This window comes from Ochotona princeps, chromosome 33, assembly GCF_030435755.1.
Source record: "Ochotona princeps isolate mOchPri1 chromosome 33, mOchPri1.hap1, whole genome shotgun sequence".
NCBI classification, from domain to species: Eukaryota; Metazoa; Chordata; class Mammalia; order Lagomorpha; family Ochotonidae; genus Ochotona; species Ochotona princeps.
Window position 1 is genome coordinate 1,932,369 of NC_080864.1, and position 18,537 is coordinate 1,950,905.

An 18,537-nucleotide genomic window follows, 5' to 3' on the forward strand; every position below is an offset into this window, starting at 1 on the left:
GCGTCATGGGAGCGGTAGTTCCGCTGGCTCCTCGGTCACAATCGCGCTGTGTGACGGGAAGTGTAGTTTTGAGGTGAGCGGGGGGCTTTGGCCGCGGAGAAGGTGGGCGCGCTTGCCTCCATGGCCGGGGCTCGCGTCCACTTCGGAGTCCTTTTCGTGGTGCGAGTGGCGCTGGCCACTGTCTACTTCCAAGAGGAGTTTCTGGACGGAGGTGAAGGGGGCCCCTCACCCTTCTGGGGACCCTCATGCACCTGGTCCCCCTTTAACCAATGCTGTCCTGCTGTCCCCCCACAGAACGCTGGCGCAACCGGTGGGTGCAGTCCACCAATAACTCCCAATTTGGGCATTTTCGACTCTCGTCGGGGAAGTTTTATGGTCACAAAGAGAAAGACAAAGGTTAGTGTAGAATCTGAAAGAGGGGAGGGTAAATGGAAATCCACCCCGCTGTGTCTGTCGGGCTGGCGGGAAAGCGAGTCCAGGCACCTGGGGTGACCCAGGTGGACACCCCGATGGCAGGGCCTGGGGACAGTGGGATGGGGTAAGCAGGGGGGCAGTTGGGGGAAAACAGAAGGAAGTTTGACAAGATAAGTTGACCTCATCAGACCCAAGGTTGGAAGCCTAAAATGTGGGGATTTGCCAAAAAAAAAAAAAAAAAAAAAAAATTGGAGAAAAGGAGTTATCTTTATTTGAAAGGAAGATTTTACAGAGAGAAGTGGCCACAATAGCTGGAACCGAGCCAGTCTGAAGCCAGGAGCCAGGAGCTTTTTCCAGGTCTCCCGCATGGGTGCAGGGTCCCAAGGCTTTGGGGACTCCTGGACTACTTTCCCAGGCCACAAGCAGGGAGCTGGATGGGAAGTAGGGCAGCTGGGAATCGAACCTGCGCCCCTATGGGATTCTGGCGCTTGGAGGTGGAGGATTAGCCAGTTGAGCCACAGCACCAGCCCCCTTGGCCCCCTGCCCGGCCCCATTTAGTGACATGGGGTGTTAGCGCACAGCCCTCTGCCTGTTTATGTGTGAGGACCAACGCTCCACAAGCTATAGCTGATTTACCATCTTATCTCTGTCTAGCCCACAAAGAATGGAGAGTGGTTCCGAACATTTTTGTCTGGTTATTGGGGGGGCAGGGAATGTAAAGGTAAAAGTGTTTTGTAACACTGGAAAGTGATCTAGACCCAGACATGGGAGAGGTTAGTATGTATCCTTTGATTGAAACACTAGCCAACCGTCCAAGGAGCCAAGACTAGTTCTCTTCCTGGCCTTGTGGGAGAAGCTGGAGGGCCCTTGCAGCTGGCAGCCTCGAGGGCGGTTAGGGTGTATGTGGGCACCGGACGAGAGGGGGAGGTTAGTCGGGAGGCACCAGCATCCAGATGGAATGCTCCCGTGTGCCCTCACACAAGCGCTGGTGGCGCTGTGACCCTCACGTGCTTTGTGGATGAACACAAAAGAGAAGCCCCAGGTCTCCTGGCCTGACGTCACGATAAAGCGAAACGTGACTCATTGGCAGTTCTCACGCCAGGCTCCGCAAATGCCTTTAGAAATGGTTCATTGCACACATCGCGCTGGCCATGAAGACGGGCCTAGGACCCTGATGGCCCTTTGAGTCCTGTGCGGAATTAATGCACCCCACGAATGAACAATCCACAGGAAACAGTAACCTTCACCCCCGCTGGATGTACCAGCTCAGTGCTCACGACCCTGTCACCTTCCTGCTCATGGCAGCTATGTGGGGCGTGACCCAGAGATGGGATGCCTCTCTCTAATTCTGCCTTTGAAATATATGATCCTTATTTAAAATACATATTTATATATATATTATATATATATATAAATATATATATATATATATATATATATATTTTTTTGCTGGAAAGTCAGATATATAGAGAGGAAGATCCATTGTTCCAGCCCCAAGTGGCCGCAACACGCTGAGCTGAGCTGATCTGAAACCAGGAGCCAGAAGCTTCTTCTGGGTCTCCCACGCAGGTGCAGGGTCCCAAGGCTTTGGGCCGTCCTCCACTGCTTTCCCAGGCTACAGGCAGGGAGCTGGATGGGAAGCCGGGCTGCTGGGATCAGAACTGGCACCCATATGGAATCCCAGCACATTGAGGCGAGGGCTTTAGCTGCTAGGCTACTTTTCCAGGCCCCAAGTGGTATTTTTTTTTTGAATGGGGGGATAGAGGACCATCCCAATCAACTTCATTCCAGCCTCCCCAAGGGTTTTGAAATCTCTCTGATAAAATAGGGTAGTGTTCACACTGGACCCTGTCTACCGGACGCCATTTCTGGAGTGCTTATGATCCTGTGGAAATGCTGTGTGTGTAGCTGTTGGAGTGGGCACTGTAGGAGACAGACACCCTGAGAAGGCAGGCTGGGCATTTGCAGCAGATTGCTGTCACGGGCGGTGTACGCCCCCCGGGGCACCCCGGGGGTGAGGAACCCACTGCAGTCCTGCAGGGGAGCCCAGGCGTGGAGGGGTGTGGTGAGGAGGCGGAGCCGCGGGCCTCGCCCCTCCTCGGCCTCCCTTCCCCTTGCAAGGCCTGCAGACCGCGCAGAATGGTCGCTTCTACGCCATCTCTGCGCGCTTCAAGCCCTTCAGCAACAAGGGGAAGACGCTGGTGCTGCAGTACACGGTGAAACACGAGCAAAAGATGGACTGCGGCGGCGGCTACGTGAAGCTCTTCCCGGCCGACGTGGACCAGAGGAACCTGAGCGGCACGTCACAGTACTACATCATGTTCGGTGAGTGCGCGCTGGCCGCCCGGCCCACAGCACCTCTGCTAAGGAGAGAGAGAGAGAGAGAGAGAGAGAGAGAGAGAGAGAGAGAAAGAGAGAGAAAGAGAGAGACTCCAGGAGCTCCAGGGAGCTGTGACTCAAATACCTGGCACCATCCAGGCACATGAGCAGGGAGCTGGATGGGAAGTGGAGCAGCCGGGACGGCAACAGGCACCCACCTGCTGGCCTGGGACGACGGCAGCAGGTTTAAGGCTCACCGCAGGGCTGGCCCCATCAGACTTAGCTGGCGCAGCGAGCAGAGTAAATCGCGAAGGTTTGCAGCAGGAGGAACCCTAGCCCACAGGATGAAAACCAACATGCTTTGGATTTGGGGGGTCGGGATGTCCCACTGTGAAATGTCTGAAGATGCGCTCAATTCCAAAAAAGGAAATTCGAAACACTTCCCGGTGCCAAGCAATTGTTCAAAGTAACTCTCAGCCTCTATTATAATAAGGTCTTGTGCCACCCTGTTGGCTTCTGCAAATGTTTCTAGAAAAATAAAGAGTATTTGGGGCCAGCTTGGTGGCTCAGCAGGCTGATCCTCAGCCCTGTGGGGCTGGAATTCCCATATGGGCACTGGTTCGAGTCCCAACTGCTCCAGTTCCCACCCAGCTCGCTGCCTGTGGCCTGGGAAAGCAGTGGAGGACGGCCCAAAGCCTTGGGACCCTGCACCTGTGCGGGAGACCCGGAGGAGGTTCCAGGTTCCCGGTTTCGGATTGGCGCAATACCGGCCATTGCAATCACTTGGGGAGTGAATCATCGGACGGAAGATCTTCCTCTCTGTCTCTCCTCCTCTCTGTATATCTGCCTTTGTAATGAAAATCAATAAATCTTAAAAAAAAAAAAGAAAAAAGAAAAGAGAAATGAAGAGAAGGAAATTTCTGGGCCAGCACGATGGCGTAGCAGGGAAAGCCACGCCCACCATGCGGGTGCCCCACCTGGATGCCAGCCTTTTGTTTATTTCATTGTTGGTGTTTTCAATTTGAAGAACAGGAAGACAGTGAGCTCTCCTCTGCTGGTTCATTCATTTTCCTGCAATATGTGGAAATGTGGCAGAGTCCAGGCCAGGAGTGCCAGGAGCCCAGTGTGGGTCTCCCCCGGGTGCTGTGCCAGGGCCCAGGCCAGGAGTGCCAGGAGTGTAGTGCGGGTCTCCCCCGGGTGCTGTGCCAGGGCCCAGGCCAGGAGTGCCAGGAGTGTAATGCGGGTCTCCCCCGGGTGCTGTGCCAGGGCCCAGGCCAGGAGTGCCAGGAGTGTAGTGCAGGTCTCCCACGGGTGCTGTGCCAGAGAACGAGCCACTTGAACCATCCCTGCACTTTGCAGGAAGTGGGCACGGTACCCCCAGGAGCCCTCGTGTTTCCACTGCTGGCCTGCATACCCAGGCAGCTCTTGCGGAACACGCGTGGTTTGGGTGGTGGGGAACGGCAGTGTCCCCTCTGGTGACGGTCTGTGGAGAAAAGTTGAAAACGGCTGATTTTTTTTTTTTTTTTTTTTGTCTCATAGGACCCGATATTTGTGGATTTGATATCAAGAAAGTACATGTAATTTTACATTTCAAGAATCAGTACCATGCAAATAAGAAATCCATCCGCTGCAAGGTGAGTACTGTCTGATGCCGATGAGGGGCTGGGTGCACGCCTGCCCGCCGGCAGCTTCCAGAAAGTCGTGTCGAGAGTGCACTGTTGGACTGGGCCAGGGATGGGTCTTGGCAGCATGCCTCCGGTTCCCTGACTCCCACTGCGCTGGCCCCTTGGACACACTTGCCACACTTGCTTGGCTTTTAATTATGGTCATTTTCCTTTTTTCTTGCAAGCTATAACATCTTACTAAAATGTACCCCCAGAAGGCTTTGCAATAGGATAGCCGTATTTTAGGCACATTCATCCTCAACCACAAATGCAAGTACTGTGAGTTGAGAGAACATGCTAAGAATATGAGATAATCCTTAACGCATCGGGAGATTCTAGAAGGGGGCTGCTGCTTTTATTTTTTCTTGTAAGAGTTCTTTATTGAAAGGCGGAGTCATAGAGCGAGAGTCCATGAGCTGGGTCGTTGGCCTGACAGCTGTGCAGCATCGCGGACTCAGGATGGCGCCGGAAGTCAGGCACCCCAGCCCGGGCTCCCTGCTGGGTAGCAGGGACCCAGGCACTTAGGCTAGCTCTCTGCTTTTCCGGAGGACAGCAGCTGGGAGTTGGCATTGGAAATGGAGCAGCTGGGACTTGAACTCACGCCCATAGGGGGTGTTGGAATTGCAGGTGGTGGCTGTAACGCCCCAGCGCTGCCCCCCCACATAGCTGTTCTGTAATCAGTGCTACCCCTCAAGGGGGAGCGCTCACCGCCTCACTGACGGTTCCTCCCTGGGCCACGGCCACATGACAGGGTGGCCGTCACGGGCCACCAGGTGCCCTGTACATCACCGCTGACCAGAGCCCTGTCCTGCTGGAGGGACAAGGCGAGCCCTCACACCAACACTCCCTCCTGTCCTTGGCTTTTGGGCCCAAGGGCTGGCCGGTGTGACACCTGCCAAGCAGTTGTGCAGTTACACCACGGGAGTGTGGGAGAGACGCAGAGGAGAAACCTTGGAGACATTGACGCCCACCGGGCCCGTGTAACCGACTTGTGCGTGGCCGTGACCCCAAGGAGCAGCCCTCAGGCCGCCGCTGGCTCACTCCCCGGCCAGCTGCAGCAACAGCCAGGGCAGGGCCAGGCCGAAGCCAGGCAGCAAGGGCCTAGGCACTTGGACCATCTGCTGCTGCCTTTCCCAGGCCACGAGCAGGGAGCCAGGAGGGAAGAGGAACAGCTGGGACTCGAACCAGGACCTGTAGGAATGCTGGAGTTGCGGCAGCAGCTTCAACCCCTCCCCCCTGCCCCTGCAACCCTTTGTAAGCTGCCTGTTTAGGGCCCGTGGAGGATCGTGCAAGGTTTCAGCATTCTTCTTGCCCTGACACGTGCAGGTGGATGGCTTCACACACCTCTATGCTCTGGTTTTAAGACCAGATCTTTCCTACGAAGTGAAAATTGACGGGCAGTCCATCGAGTCCGGGAGCATCGAGCATGACTGGAATGTGACGTCGCTGAAGAAGATGGCCCGGTCCTCAGCGGGGCCTGAAGCCTGGGCTCAGAGCGCGGAGGACAAGAGCCAGGTGGGGAGGCTTCCCAGTCAGTGCACTGGCTCTCGGGCTGTGACCTGATGGTGACACTGTGACCCGTGCTCGCCCCCGTTCCCGCCCAGACAGTTGTCACTAATGCTGGCTAACTCGAACTGAGAGTGTCTCTAAGACGTTGAGGACCAAAGGGGATTACGAGCTAAAGGGGGTGGGACTTTGGCATGGCACAGAACGCTGCCATCTGGGCATTGCCTGCTGGTTTTGCCTCCTGAGAGGCAGTAGGTCATGCATGGCGACTCTGGTGCGTGGCTTGCTGGCCCAGCCATGTCCACTGCAGCCACTAGGCTGGCCATCCACAGAGGGAGGACAGCTCTGTCTCTCTCTGTCTTGGGGCTGTCCTCTGCTGTTTTCCTAGGTACCTGAGCAGGGAGCTGGATGGGAAGCAGAGCAGCCAGGACTCAAGAGCCTTTGCTCAGCTCTGGGGTGCCGGCGCTGCAGGTGGAGGCCTGCCCCACGGCGCCACAACACCAGCCCCTGCCCCAACCGTGTTGAACTTAGCCGCCACTTTGCATGGTTGACCTGATGCCCTTGATGGGGATTATTTATTTATTTGGCGGAGAGAAAGATTGGCAGCTGTCATCCCTTGGTTTACTCCGTGAATGCCCAAAGTGACCGGGGCTGGGCCGAGACCTCAGGTAGATGCTGGGGGCCCGTGGTCCAGACCAACCACGTGGGGCGGGTGGCACCCGCTGCCATCATTCGGGCCATCAGCACTGCCTCCCCCGGGTCTGCAATCGCAAGAAGCCAGACTAGGACTGCAGGCAGCAAGACACGTGGGTAGGGGGCCTGTGGCCCCAGTGCCTGGCCCGCCGTGCCTGGAGGGGACCGCAACCTCGTAGGTAAACAGGGCTCATGGCCCGTCCATGGCTGTTGGTCTCTGATTTTAGTTATTTATTGGAAAAGCAGACACACACACACACACACACACACACACACACACACACACATCTCCCATCTACTGGTTTATTCCCTTCAAATGTCCATCACAGCCAGGGCTGGGCCAGGAACCCAGAACTCCATCCAGGTGGTAGGGACCCAAGTCCTGCAGCCAGCTGAACCTGCCGCGTGTCCAGGGCGCACCAGCAGGGAGCTGAACTGGAAGTGAGGTGGTGAGGACCAGGCCCCCCATCTCACCGCTTGCTCTTTCCCCTCGCGGGTTGCTGCAGGACTGGGAGAAGCATTTTCTGGATGCCGGGGCCAGCGAACCGAGGGACTGGAACAGCGACCTGGATGCGGACTTTCAGGCGCCCATGCTACAGAAGCCGCCATACCAGGTGGGTCACCAGCACCATGGCCCTGCGGGGTGACCGTGGGCCGCCCTTGGCCTGGGACCCCGCCCCACTCCCACCCTGCCTTGCGGCTCTGTCGTCACAGGATGGCCTGAAACCCGAGGGCATCGACAAGCATGTTTGGCTGCACCGAAAGATGAAGAGTACCAACTCCCTGACGGAGTACGACCTGGCGGAGTTCGAGAACATTGGCGCCGTCGGGCTGGACCTATGGCAGGTCTGTCAGGGGGCTCAGTGCGTTTTGTCTCGGTGGAGCACCCGGGGCTGGCTGGACCAGGGCACATGGTGAGGAACAGGGGTGCAGTTCAGCCAGCAACTTTGGTGACTGGGCGCCCCTGGTTGGGCGGCCCCAGCGGTGTGGTCACCGCTGGAGCTGCAGCCAGTGAGACGAGGAGCTGGGGAGCATCCTGGGGCCAGGCAGAGCCTGCTCTCGGGGTGACGGATGGAGTAGGGAGTTGGCACACCATTGCAGTCAGCACTAGTCCATTGCTGGGTCCCAGGATGTAGCCAGCCTGCTGCTGGCGCCGCCTCTGGGAAGTCCCACCACTTGAGTAGCACCAGGAGGAGGCGGTGTTTCCAAGACCTATGGGGGAGGAAGCGACACCCAAAACGTGACCCTTGTCTGTGACGTGGCCGGACTCTGAGCCACAGCCTGCACTTCCTCCTTTATATTCATGCTGTTCCCTGAACACCTGCTATAACCTACTGGACCCAAACTCCAGAGATAACAAAATGTATTCATTTATTGATTCTAAAGGCGCAGTGTCAGGCAGGGGGAGCGTGTTTTAGCTAGTGGTGGGCAGCAGGAATGCAGCCCCCCGAGCCATGGCACGGGCAGCTGGCAGAGCCAGCCGGGGCTCAGGGCCTCTGGCACGGACACAGGTGTTGGAGCCACTTGCCCCTTGAGAATTTCTGCGGGGCTCTTGGTGGTCTCTGTGCATGTCTGGGCTGGGCCGTCAGCATCCCAGCAGTTTTCTGGACACGGGTGGAAGCCCCACTCGCTGTTGAGAGCCAAGACGTGTCCACCTGTGAGCCGTGTCACAGCCGCCACGCCGGCTTGTTCACCCCTGCAGGTGAGAGCCGGGACCATCTTTGATAACTTTCTTATCACGGACGACGAAGAGTACGCGGAGAATTTCGGCAAGGCCACGTGGGGCGAAACCAAGGTAGGACATGCGCCCCGTGATGACCACCAGCCCGGCTGATGACCACTGCTGACCGTGTGATTAGCATAGCGTTGACATACGCGCATGTGGCCTTGAGTCAACACTCACTCCCAGCAGCAAACGCCATCCCATCCCATAGCTCAGTGTCGCCTCTCCTTGGTTTTTTTTTTTAAGATTTGTTTTTATTGGAAAGTCGGATATACAGAGAGAGAGACAGAGAGGAAGATCTTCCGTCCGATGGCTCACTCCCCAAGTGGCCGCAACGGCTGGAACTGAGCCGATCCGGGGCCAGGAGCCAGGAGCTGCAATCCTAGTGTCCCATGGAGGTGGTGGCTGGCCTGAAGCCCTGGAGCCTTTAGTTCTCCCCAGGCGCACTGGCAGGGAGCCTGGTCAGGAGAAGCAGGCTTGGGACTCGAAGCGGCCCTCCGAGAGCGGGTGTGAGGCCGCTGGATGTCGGCCCCTCACAGTCTTACTTAGTATCTTGTCTAGAATATTCCGCACCCTGAATACTGTGAATGCTGGGTCAGAAGCTGTGAAGGTGCACTGGTTAGGGAGCGAGGGACCAGGCTGTGGCCACCTGCGTCCCTGATGCCTCCTGGTGGACAGCAGCTGTCAGGGCAGGTGCTCCCGGTGCCTGACCCACCACGCAGCTCCTGTGGCTCCCAGGCATTCGGGATGGGGTGGGGTGGGGTGGGAGGGTAAGACAGCAGGTGATGTAGAAGTTTCTGGAAGGCAGAACCTGCCTCCCACCCATCCTTCATCACACACAGTCCCTGCCCCCCAGCAGCCTCTCCTTTTGTCCGCCTGCCCTCTCCAGGGCCCAGAGAAGGAGATGGACGCCATCCAGGCCAAGGAGGAGATGAAGAAGGCACGGGAGGAAGATGAGGAGGAGTTCCTGTCGGGCAGGTTCCAGGGACGCAACAACCACTTCCACCAGTTCCACCAGCGTGGCAACCCGGAGCTCTAGCGACCCGGTAACGCCTGGTCCCCCTCTTAACACGGTGCAAGGCTCCAATGTGTGTGTGGTGTCTTCATTCTGTCCGACAAGGGGTCTCCCCTCCCCACCCGGCTCTCCGCGAAGCCCCTCCCGCCTTCCCCACTGACCCCACCCCAGCATTCCCACCCCTGCCTTGCACGAGCAACACCCACCACATTCCTGGTTTTTAATAGAAGGAATCATCAAGGAGATTTTGCAAGAGTGCACCTTTATTTTTTATTATTATTATTTTTAATTTGGATAATCTTTACATAGTTGATTAGGGCCCAGAGGGTCAAGGGCTACGGGAAAGTGGGTAAGACCATTGTTTCCACATTATTGTTTGTTTTTCTGCATCTGGGGTAAAGGGGGAGATAGAGAAGCCCCACCCAGTCTCCCACCCATCCCAGGACCCCTACAGATCACCCTGTGTCCCCCCCCCCCCCGCTCCAAACCACTAGGTCTCAGTACCCTCACTTACCTTCAAGGAAAAGTTACCCTGTTGTTGGGAGTCCCTCAGGATTGATTCCTACAAAAACGCACAGTGGCCTCATTCACGCACGTACCTAGGCAGCAATCCCACACCCCGAGACCCCGCAGCTCGCTGCTGGGTGGCCAGCAGGCAGAGCCTGGCGCCAACTGAAGAGCTCCTGGCTTCGGATTGGCTCAGCCCCACCCGTTATGGCCTCTTGGGGAGTGAATCCTCGGATGGAAGATCTTCCTCTCTGTCAATCAGTTGTCTCTCCTCCTCTCTGTATTATCTGAATATCCAATAAAAAAGACCCAATAAACAAAAAAGAGTCACAGATCAAACATGCATTGAGTGGGGCCAGTGCTGGGCGGTGTGGGAAAGCTATCGCCTGTGACGCTGCTTCCCACTGGGACTCGGTTCATATCCTCGCCGGCTGCCCTTCTAACGCAGCTCCCTGCTGCTGTGCCTAGGAAAGCCGCAGAAGATGGCTCCAGTGCTTGAGTGCCTGTTGCCTGCCTGGGTGGGCCTGGCCCAGCTGGAGAGGTTGTGGCCACCTGGGGCCATCGGGACCACCTGGGATCCTCTAGGACCCTTAGGGACCATCTGGGATCCTCTGGGGCCACCTGGGACCATCTGAGACCCTCTGGGGCCACCTGGGACTACGTGGGACCGTTTAGGACCCTCTGGGACCAACTGGGGCCATCTGTGTGACTACTGTTTGACTCCGCCCCAGCCCCGCCCCTCACCCCGGCCCCGCCCTCGCCGCAGTGACTCGACCACACCCCTCTCCCCACCTCGCTCAGCCTCAGCCGCGCACGCGCATCACAGCACTCTGCCACCTCCCGAGTCCGGCTGCGCGCGCAGCAGCGCCCCTGGCTCCTGAGCGCACGCGCGGCGGCGGCGGCGCCGCCCCCCCGTCCCCGAGTCCACGGGAAGATGGCGGCGCCGCTGCTCCCGGTGTCCCAGCAGGTAGGTACCCGGCCGGGCCTGGCCTGGGGCCTGGGGGGATGCGACCTGGGGGGACATACGGCCCGTGTGTCCCTGGCCTGGGGTGCCTGCGGCCTGGGGGTCCCGGGTCTAGGGGGGAATGCGGCCTAGGGTGTCTGGGGGTCCCGGATTCTGGGGTTCCCGGATCTGGGGGACTTGGGGTTCCCGGATCTGGGGGTCCTGGGGTTCCCCTGTCCTGGGGTCTGGGCTCTGTGGGGTCCCTAGTCCTGGTTCTCAGGCCTCGGGGTGCCTTAGTCCTGGGGTCTCCGGGCCCGGGGGTCCTGGGGTCTCCAGGCATGGGGGTCCTGGGGTCTCCGGGCCTGGGGGTCCTGGGGTTCACGGACTGAGGGCCTAGGGGCGGCCCGGGGCGCGCTGGATGGGGCCAGAGGCGGGCCGACTGCGGCGGCCCCTGAAGGTGACAGGCCGGGCGGGAACGGGGGCGCGTCGGGGCCCCTGCCCGTGAGGGGTGAGCCCCAGTCGGCCCTCGCAGGCTGCGCCCCTGGCCTCCGTGCTGCTCCGGGAGCGCCTTCCACCATGTCCTTGCAGGGGGGAGAGGAATGGGGGCGCCTCGGGATGGTGGGCCGACCCAGACGTGCCTGGAGCTGCCCTGTGCTTGGGGGACAGGCGCATTCATTCATTGATGGCTGCCTGGAAGGACGTGTCCTGGGGTTGGGCCATTAGGGTCAGGTGCAAGGTCGCCTGCTGTGCTGGGAATCCTAAAACTGCTCAGGTGCAAGGGGCGCCTGGCTAGCGGGGCGCGGTGGCTCGCATGGTGGCTTGCGTCGTGTTCTGGTGGCGCTAGCCTGAGTGTCCTGCAGATGCCAGACACCTGACATCCGGAGGATGGAGACTATCGCAGTGTCTTGGGGGTGCGTCCTGGGAAGATTGGGAGCCTGCAAAAAAAAAAGAGAGAGAGAAGGTTGATTACGGCGCTCGGCACTGGGTGGCCCTGGAGGCACAAGGATCCTTGCTGTTTGTTCTGGGGCCGAGCAAATGGGAACAGAGGCGAGAGGCCTCTTACAGGATGGGTCAGTGCTCCCTGCGCTGAGACCCCCCCCCCCGCCCGCTGGCCACCCTGTGGATTCAGTCCTTAAGAGCTAACACCTTCTCGTCTTGGATGTGAACATGCCCCGTAAACTGTGACGGCCCACACGGGTGTCAAGGTTGCGTGAAATGTGGGGGGTGGGGTGGCGTTAAGTGGAACTCCTTCAAGAGCCAGAATGGAAAGGTGCACCTAGGTTTTTTCTGAGTCTTTTCTACTCTTCCTGCTTTAGTTGGACTCTAAACCCTGTGGTGAAGTTTGGGGAGGATGGTGACAGCTGTCAGTGAGGGCGTTGGAGTCAGGTGTGTGAGGTCATGGACTGTGTGCCTGCAGGGGTGGGGCTGAGGGAGAGGAGGGCTCCCCATCCCATGCCTGCAGGGGTGGGGCTGAGGGAGAGGAGGGCTCCCCATCCCATGCCTGCAGGGGTGGGGCTGAGGGAGAGGAAGGCTTCCTGTGCCTGCAGGGGTGGGGCTGAGGGAGAGGAGGGCCCCCCATCCCGTGCCTGCAGGAGTGGGGCTGAGGGAGAGGAGGGCTCCCCATCCCGTGCCTGCAGGGGTGGGGCTGAGGGAGAGGAGGGCTCCCCATCCCATGCCTGCAGGGGTGGGGCTGAGGGAGAGGAGGGCTCCCCATCCCATGCCTGCAGGGGTGGGGCTGAGGGAGAGGAAGGCTTCCTGTGCCTGCAGGGGTGGGGCTGAGGGAGAGGAGGGCCCCCCATCCCGTGCCTGCAGGAGTGGGGCTGAGGGAGAGGAGGGCTCCCCATCCCGTGCCTGCAGGGGTGGGGCTGAGGGAGAGGAGGGCCTCTAGCTGTCGGCAGATCTGGACGGGGGATCGGGCCGTGCTGCGCCTGCTGGGGCCTTGGGGATGGAATCCCTGCTGGCCAGGCGCTGGCCGGCCTCTGAGCTTGCTCCACTGTGCAGCGTGCCAGTCCTCAGAGAGTCCCCACTGGCTGGCCCTGCCCCCCTCGTGGGGAGAGGCCAAGAGCTCCTGCTTCCCAGAGGGCTTGCTGGTCACCTGTGGCCCTCTAACTGTGCACCCCCCACGAGGTCCACAGACAGTGGTGTGCTGTGAGAGCAAAGACCAGCCATGTCACTCAGTGTCCCTGCCTAGTGCCCAGTGCCCAGTGGCCAGGCTGTATCAGCTGGACCCACTGAGCGGGAACCTGTGCCTTGCGTCCACGCTGTCCTCACGTGTGGAGCTGTCCAGCTCTGTGTGGGTGGGGGACACAGAGAGGATGACAGGCCAAGGGCCGACTTCTGCATCTGTCCTTGCCAGGAAACTTCCTGGGGATGCAGTCCCACCCCGCCCTCGCCTGCGGCTCCAGGGTCCTTCCTGGGGACCCCACAGCTGGCCTGGCTATGAGTCCCCCACGTTTTGGGTTGGGACAGTGGGGGAGCACCCTGGTGAGACTGCCGGTACAGGCGGTGGCCAGTTGAGGGTGAGAGGTCAGCCAGCAGGCCGGGGGCGGCCCCGAGGGAGAGCTGAGATGAGGGGGTGCTCCACCGTGCCGTGCGTGATCTGTGCTCTTCCTGGCAGCCTCACTCTGCGCCTCCCCGTCAGGCTCACCCTGACCAGCTCCAGCAGTCTGCTTCTCTCCTGGCCCCGCCTCGCCCGTGCTGCCTGGCCTGCTGGATTCCACCCGGAAGGGCACTGCGGGTGCGGCCGTGCCTTCCCGCTCAATCCCCATGCCCTTGTGGGATTCATCCTCTGAATCAGCTGCTGCCCTGCCCACTCCCTGCTGCGGCCGGCCTCAGGACCCCTTCTCTGACCACTCCTCAGAGCGCTTCTGGGTGCTCTCCGCCCCTCCTGCTGGTCGTCTGTGGTCCCTTTCGGGGCCCTGGACCCAGCAGACGCCCCAGGAGGAAAGGGCCCTGTGCGGGGTGTCCCTGCCCCCTCCTGCTTCCAGCATCCTGTGCTGTTTTTTGTTGTGGATCGGTGCTGGTGGAGGCTTGCATTCCTGCTTTCCATGTGCAAAAAGGGGTGCCGAGCCAAGCCCCCCAGCGGCTGGGACCCCCAGCTGCCTGCTGAGGTACCCTGCCGTCCCGTGTTCCCCACGCTCCTGGTGCCCACGGGGCTCCCCGCCCGGAGCTGCACCCCAGCGGCTGGAAAGCGTGGGTGTCCCTCTCACTGGGATGCCATTGGCAGTGAAGGATCTTGGCTGAGTGCGGTGCGTCCCAGTGACAGTGGGACCCGCCCCGAGAGCGCGGAGATTCTTGCTTTCTGGGCCTGGCCTGCTGTCGCCTGTGGTGACATTTCTTTTACATTTTGCATCCAATTGGACCCAGTGCTGTAGCTCAGTGGTTACATTCTCCCCTTGCGAGCACCGGGATCCCATCAGGGCACCAGTCTGTACCCCGGCTGCTCCACTTCCCATCCAGCTCCTGCCTGTGGCCTGGGAAAGCAGTGGAGGATGGCCCCAGACCCTTGGGATCCTGCACCCACGTGGGAGACCAGAAGAGGCTCCTGGCTCCTGACTTCAGATCAGCTGAGCTCTGGCCGTTATGGCTATTTGGAGAGTGAACCAGCAGATGGAAGATCTTTCTGTTTCTCCTTCTGTCTGTAAATTTGCCTTTCCAACAAAAATAAATAAATCTTTAAAAATGTGTGTTAAATTTGTGCAGAGGACAACATTTTGAGAAGTTCCTGGAAAAATGCAAATAAAAAGAAGTTTGTTAGGGTGTAGAAGTTTCTGGAACCCACGCAGCTTTTCTTTTTCTTTTGTTATGATGTAGACTTTTCATGAACTTTCTGAAGATTCCCCCACCCATGGATTTCAAATTTTTTTGCACTAAAGTAGAATGTTAATTGCAATTTTTAAATTAAGATTTATTATTTTTATTGAAAGATTTAGAAAGAGGAAGATCTTCCATCTGCTGGTTCACTCCCCAAGTGTGGGGTCACCAGGGTGGTCGGCAGTCCCATCCGCTCAGACTTGCAGAATCTCCTCTGAGCTCTTGGCAGGCTGAGCCGCCCCCCCGAGAAGCCCTGGCTTGGCATGCACCCCCACTCCCTGCCCAGCAGGAGCCTCCGTGTTTGGCCCCCTCCCCTCCGATCCTGGGCTTTGCAGTGAGTCTGCCATGTCCAGTCGTCATCCTGAGAGCCACGTGGGCACTTGGCACTTGCAGTGCCTTGGGCCGGGCCTCAGGCGAGAGGTCCCTCGTCAGCGGTGCTTCCCAGGGTCTCTGCTAGGAGTGCCCAGGCCACGCGTCTTGGAGTGTGACTCCGAGCTGCTGGCTCGCTCGAGCTCCCTGCTTGTCTGTGTTGGGGGCCCTCCTCCCCGCCTGTCCACTGAGACTCACACTTGATCCCCGCCTGGCCTGCCTGGCAGTGGATCGCTGTAAGCGCCCTAGGTGCATTCCCAGTGGGTGTCACCCTGAGGGTCAGTGTTGCTCAACATCGCCACTGCCTGGCACTTCCCTGGCATAGTGTGTGTGAGCTGGGCATCATGCCGAAGGTGGAGGGCTGGACGGAAGGGGCAGGATGGAGTGTGTCTGGGCCTGGGCTGAGCGGAGGGAGGTCAGGGAGGGATGCAGGCTGCAGGATGGGAGGACAGGGAGGCAGGGCAAGGTGGGCCACCTGCCGTGTCCTCCCAGCCCCGCTCCTGAAGGCCACACTGGAGCTGTGCAGGGTCTGTCCTCGGCCGGAGCTTGTGTCCTGGAACTCACCGACGGGCTTCCTCCTGGCCTGGTCTGGGTCTGCTCGTCGCCCTGCAGCTTCCAGTCTGAAGCTTTTTCTGTTTTCTGGATAAGATGATGGCAGTGTGACATCTCGTCCTCCCATTGGCTGCTGCCCGGTGAGCGTGTCATTGCAGATTACGCAGCCCGAGAGAGCTGTCACTGGAGTGACGTTTTAGGCTGTGTGGAAGGCCAAGGGCGAAGGCACGGCCTGCACCTCGTCCACACAGGCCATCAGAAGGGTCGCCTGCCAGGGCCAGCTCAGGGCCACAGGAGGGGATGGCTCAGGCGCCCCGGGCTGGCGGTCAGGCACACGGGCTGCTCCCATTTGGGCTCTGGGCACAGTGCGAGCAGGAGGAGCTGCTGGGCCGTGCCAGGGAGGGAGGAGGAGGGGTGGCTTTTCACAGGGAAGCTTTGCCTGCAGGGGATGACTCGGTGTTCAGGCGGTACCTGGAGGAGGAATGACTGTGTCACAGGGCAGGGCCTTAGGATGGGGCTGCAGGGAGCTAGGCACGTTCTTGGGGTGTAGTGTGCTTAGATTGTCTGAGCACTTGCTTGTACAAGGAGTGTTGGGAGCTGGGGGTCAGCCCCGAGACGGTTGGCTGTGGTGAGGACATGCCGTGACACCAACGCAGGGCGGCCTGGCCGAGGTGGGCCCAGGAAGGGCTGATGATAGGAGGTGTGTGGGGTGTCTGTGGACAGCGTCCTGTGGGGGGAAGGAGGCAGAAGGAATGAGGCGAGGCTTCCGTGACCCAGGACAGCTGCTGGGAATGGCATTGGATGGCGGAACCAGGGGTACCTGTGAGCGGGTCTCATCCAAGTGCCTTCGTAGAGGAGCTTGGCACCTGGGCCGCTGCTGGCTCCTGGGCCGCTGCTGGCTCCTGGGCACCTGCTGGCTCCCGGGCACCTGCTGGCTCCTGGGCCCCTGTGTGCTGGCTCCTGGGCACCTGTGTGCTGGCTGCCAGGCCCCTGCTGGCTCCTGGGCCCCTGTGTGCTGGCTCCTGGGCACCTGTGTGCTGGCTCCCGGGCACCTGCTGCTCGCGTCTCTAGGCCTGAGACAAATGTAGTGGAGTCCTCACCCCTCACCCCGTCGGGTTCCTGAGCTGGGGCTGGGATGTGGTGCCAGGCACCATAACGGTGCCTGGTTACGAGAGAGGAGGGTACTGAGATGGGAAGCCTCTCATCTCAAGGCTGAAGTAAGACAAGGACGCAGAGCTCACACCGCCTGCTCTTCTTTGTCTTCGCTGGGAACGGGTGGGTGACAGCTCTCTGGCTCCATCCCCCTGCTCGCCTCTCGTCCCCTGTAAGGACCCCCCTTCTGGTACCTTCATTACAGCTCCCTGTCCCCCTCTCCCGGTACCCTCATTACAGCTGCCCCCCTCCCGGTACCCTCATTATAGCTGTTCCCTCACTTCTTGCTATTCAGGCCGAGCCCCACCCTCTAGCTAGGGACCCCAGGTCTCCTGTGATGGTGTCAAGGTGAAGTTGGGGGCAGATCCTGTGTACAGCTTGGGGACTATTTAGATACCCACACTATGTCTGCTGCTGGCGGTGATGCTGTCATGGCCATCAGCTGGGCCTGTGTGGATAGGGCACAGCGGGGAGTGGGAGACGGGACCCAGGGAGGTGAGGTGCCCAGTGGGACCACGGGCTCCAGGGGTGCCCCCTCTCCCTAGGCACTCTGCCAGGCATCCCAAAACGCAGCAGCTCTGTCTGGGCCGTGTCTCTGATGTATCTGGGCCGTGTCTGGGCCGTGTCTGGGCCGTGTCTGGGCTGTGTCTCTGATGTATCTGGGCTGTGTCTCTGATGTATCTGGGCCGTGTCTGGGCCGTGTCTGGGCCGTGTCTCTGATGTATCTGGGCCGTGTCTGGGCCGTGTCTGCGCCGTGTCTGGGCCGTGTCTCTGATGTATCTGGGCCGTGTCTGGGCCGTGTCTGGGCTGTGTCTGGGCTGTGTCTCTGATATATCTGGGCTGTGTCTCTGATGTATCTGGGCCATGTCTGGGCCGTGTCTCTGATGTATCTGGGCCGTGTCTGGGCCGTGTCTGGGCTGTGTCTCTGATGTATCTGGGCCGTGTCTGGGCCGTGTCTGGGCCGTGTCTGGGCTGTGTCTCTGATGTATCTGGGCCGTGTCTGGGCTGCGCCTGCTGAGTTCGCAGCCTCCAAGGAACACTGCCAGGCAGGCAGTCTGTCTCTCCAACTGCCCTTGAAGGTGGCCGGACAGCCCCGGCCGCCCACCTAGCCCACTCCTCGCGCTGGGGACAGGTCCCACCTGGCCGGGAACCCACAGGCCCGAGTCGCAGAAAGCTAGCTTCCGTGGGTCCAAGGAGGGCACACGCTTCAGCCTCACAAGGCAAAGGTTGTTGCCCAGTGTCCCCAGGGGGAAGAGCCCTGGCCCCGCAGCCCTGGCCTCGGTCCGTGCAGTTCTGTGGGCACTCTGGGCCGTGGAGGTGACCCTGCTGTGCGTGCTGTTTGCTGGCTTTCCTGCTGGTGAAAGGAAGCAGCGAGGCTGTTGGTTGTCTCCAGGGTCACACAGCGTCTTCGTGTGGGCGCGGACCCGTCTCTGCATCTCCCAGGATGGGGGCTGTGGCTGGGAGGGAGAGACAGAGATCTTTCATTCACTGCCTGATTCCCAAATGGCTGCAATGGCCAGAGCTGAATGGGTCTGAAGCCGTGTTCACTCTAGCAGTGTGCTGCCCACTGCACCCAGTGCTGCCCCGTGGAATCTACGCTCTAGGAGAGTCTTGGGCAGCCTTGTGGTACAGCAGGGTAACCCACTGCTTGCCGTGTTGGCATCCCAGGTCAGTACCGGCTTGAGTCCTGGCTGCCTGTCCCTGTGTGTCCTTGGCCATGCCCCAGGGCCTCCCCATGTCCCTGTGTGTCGCCCTGTGATGGGGGCTGGCAGTGATAACCATCCTGCAGTGTTACTGGGAGGTCATGAGGTCTTGGCCATAAACAGTGAGTGAGTGCCCCATGCTTGCCAGGGCGAGGGTCCCAGGT

At 59.7% G+C, this 18,537-nt stretch overlaps 2 protein-coding genes across 6 annotated transcripts in view; both read left to right on the forward strand.

Annotated features, from left to right (window-relative positions):
* Nucleotides 1-70: 70 nt before the first annotated feature.
* CALR3 (calreticulin 3) lies at nt 71-9,410 on the forward strand. Its single transcript, XM_058657588.1, has 9 exons — nt 71-211; nt 295-396; nt 2,536-2,739; nt 4,273-4,367; nt 5,724-5,912; nt 7,103-7,210; nt 7,311-7,442; nt 8,299-8,391; nt 9,209-9,410. Exons 1-9 carry the CDS (start codon nt 121-123, stop codon nt 9,356-9,358), a joined length of 1,164 nt encoding a protein of 387 aa, XP_058513571.1. The 5' UTR covers nt 71-120; the 3' UTR covers nt 9,359-9,410.
* A 1,316-nt stretch (nt 9,411-10,726) lies between these two features.
* Nucleotides 10,727-18,537, forward strand: part of EPS15L1 (epidermal growth factor receptor pathway substrate 15 like 1) — a 52,030-nt gene continuing 44,219 nt past the window's right edge. For all 5 annotated transcript variants that reach the window (XM_058657784.1, XM_058657783.1, XM_058657785.1 and 2 more), the window contains exon 1: nt 10,727-10,808. In XM_058657784.1, the coding sequence (XP_058513767.1) occupies nt 10,776-10,808 (33 nt within the window). In that variant the 5' untranslated portion in view covers nt 10,727-10,775. The remainder of the gene's footprint in view (nt 10,809-18,537) is intronic.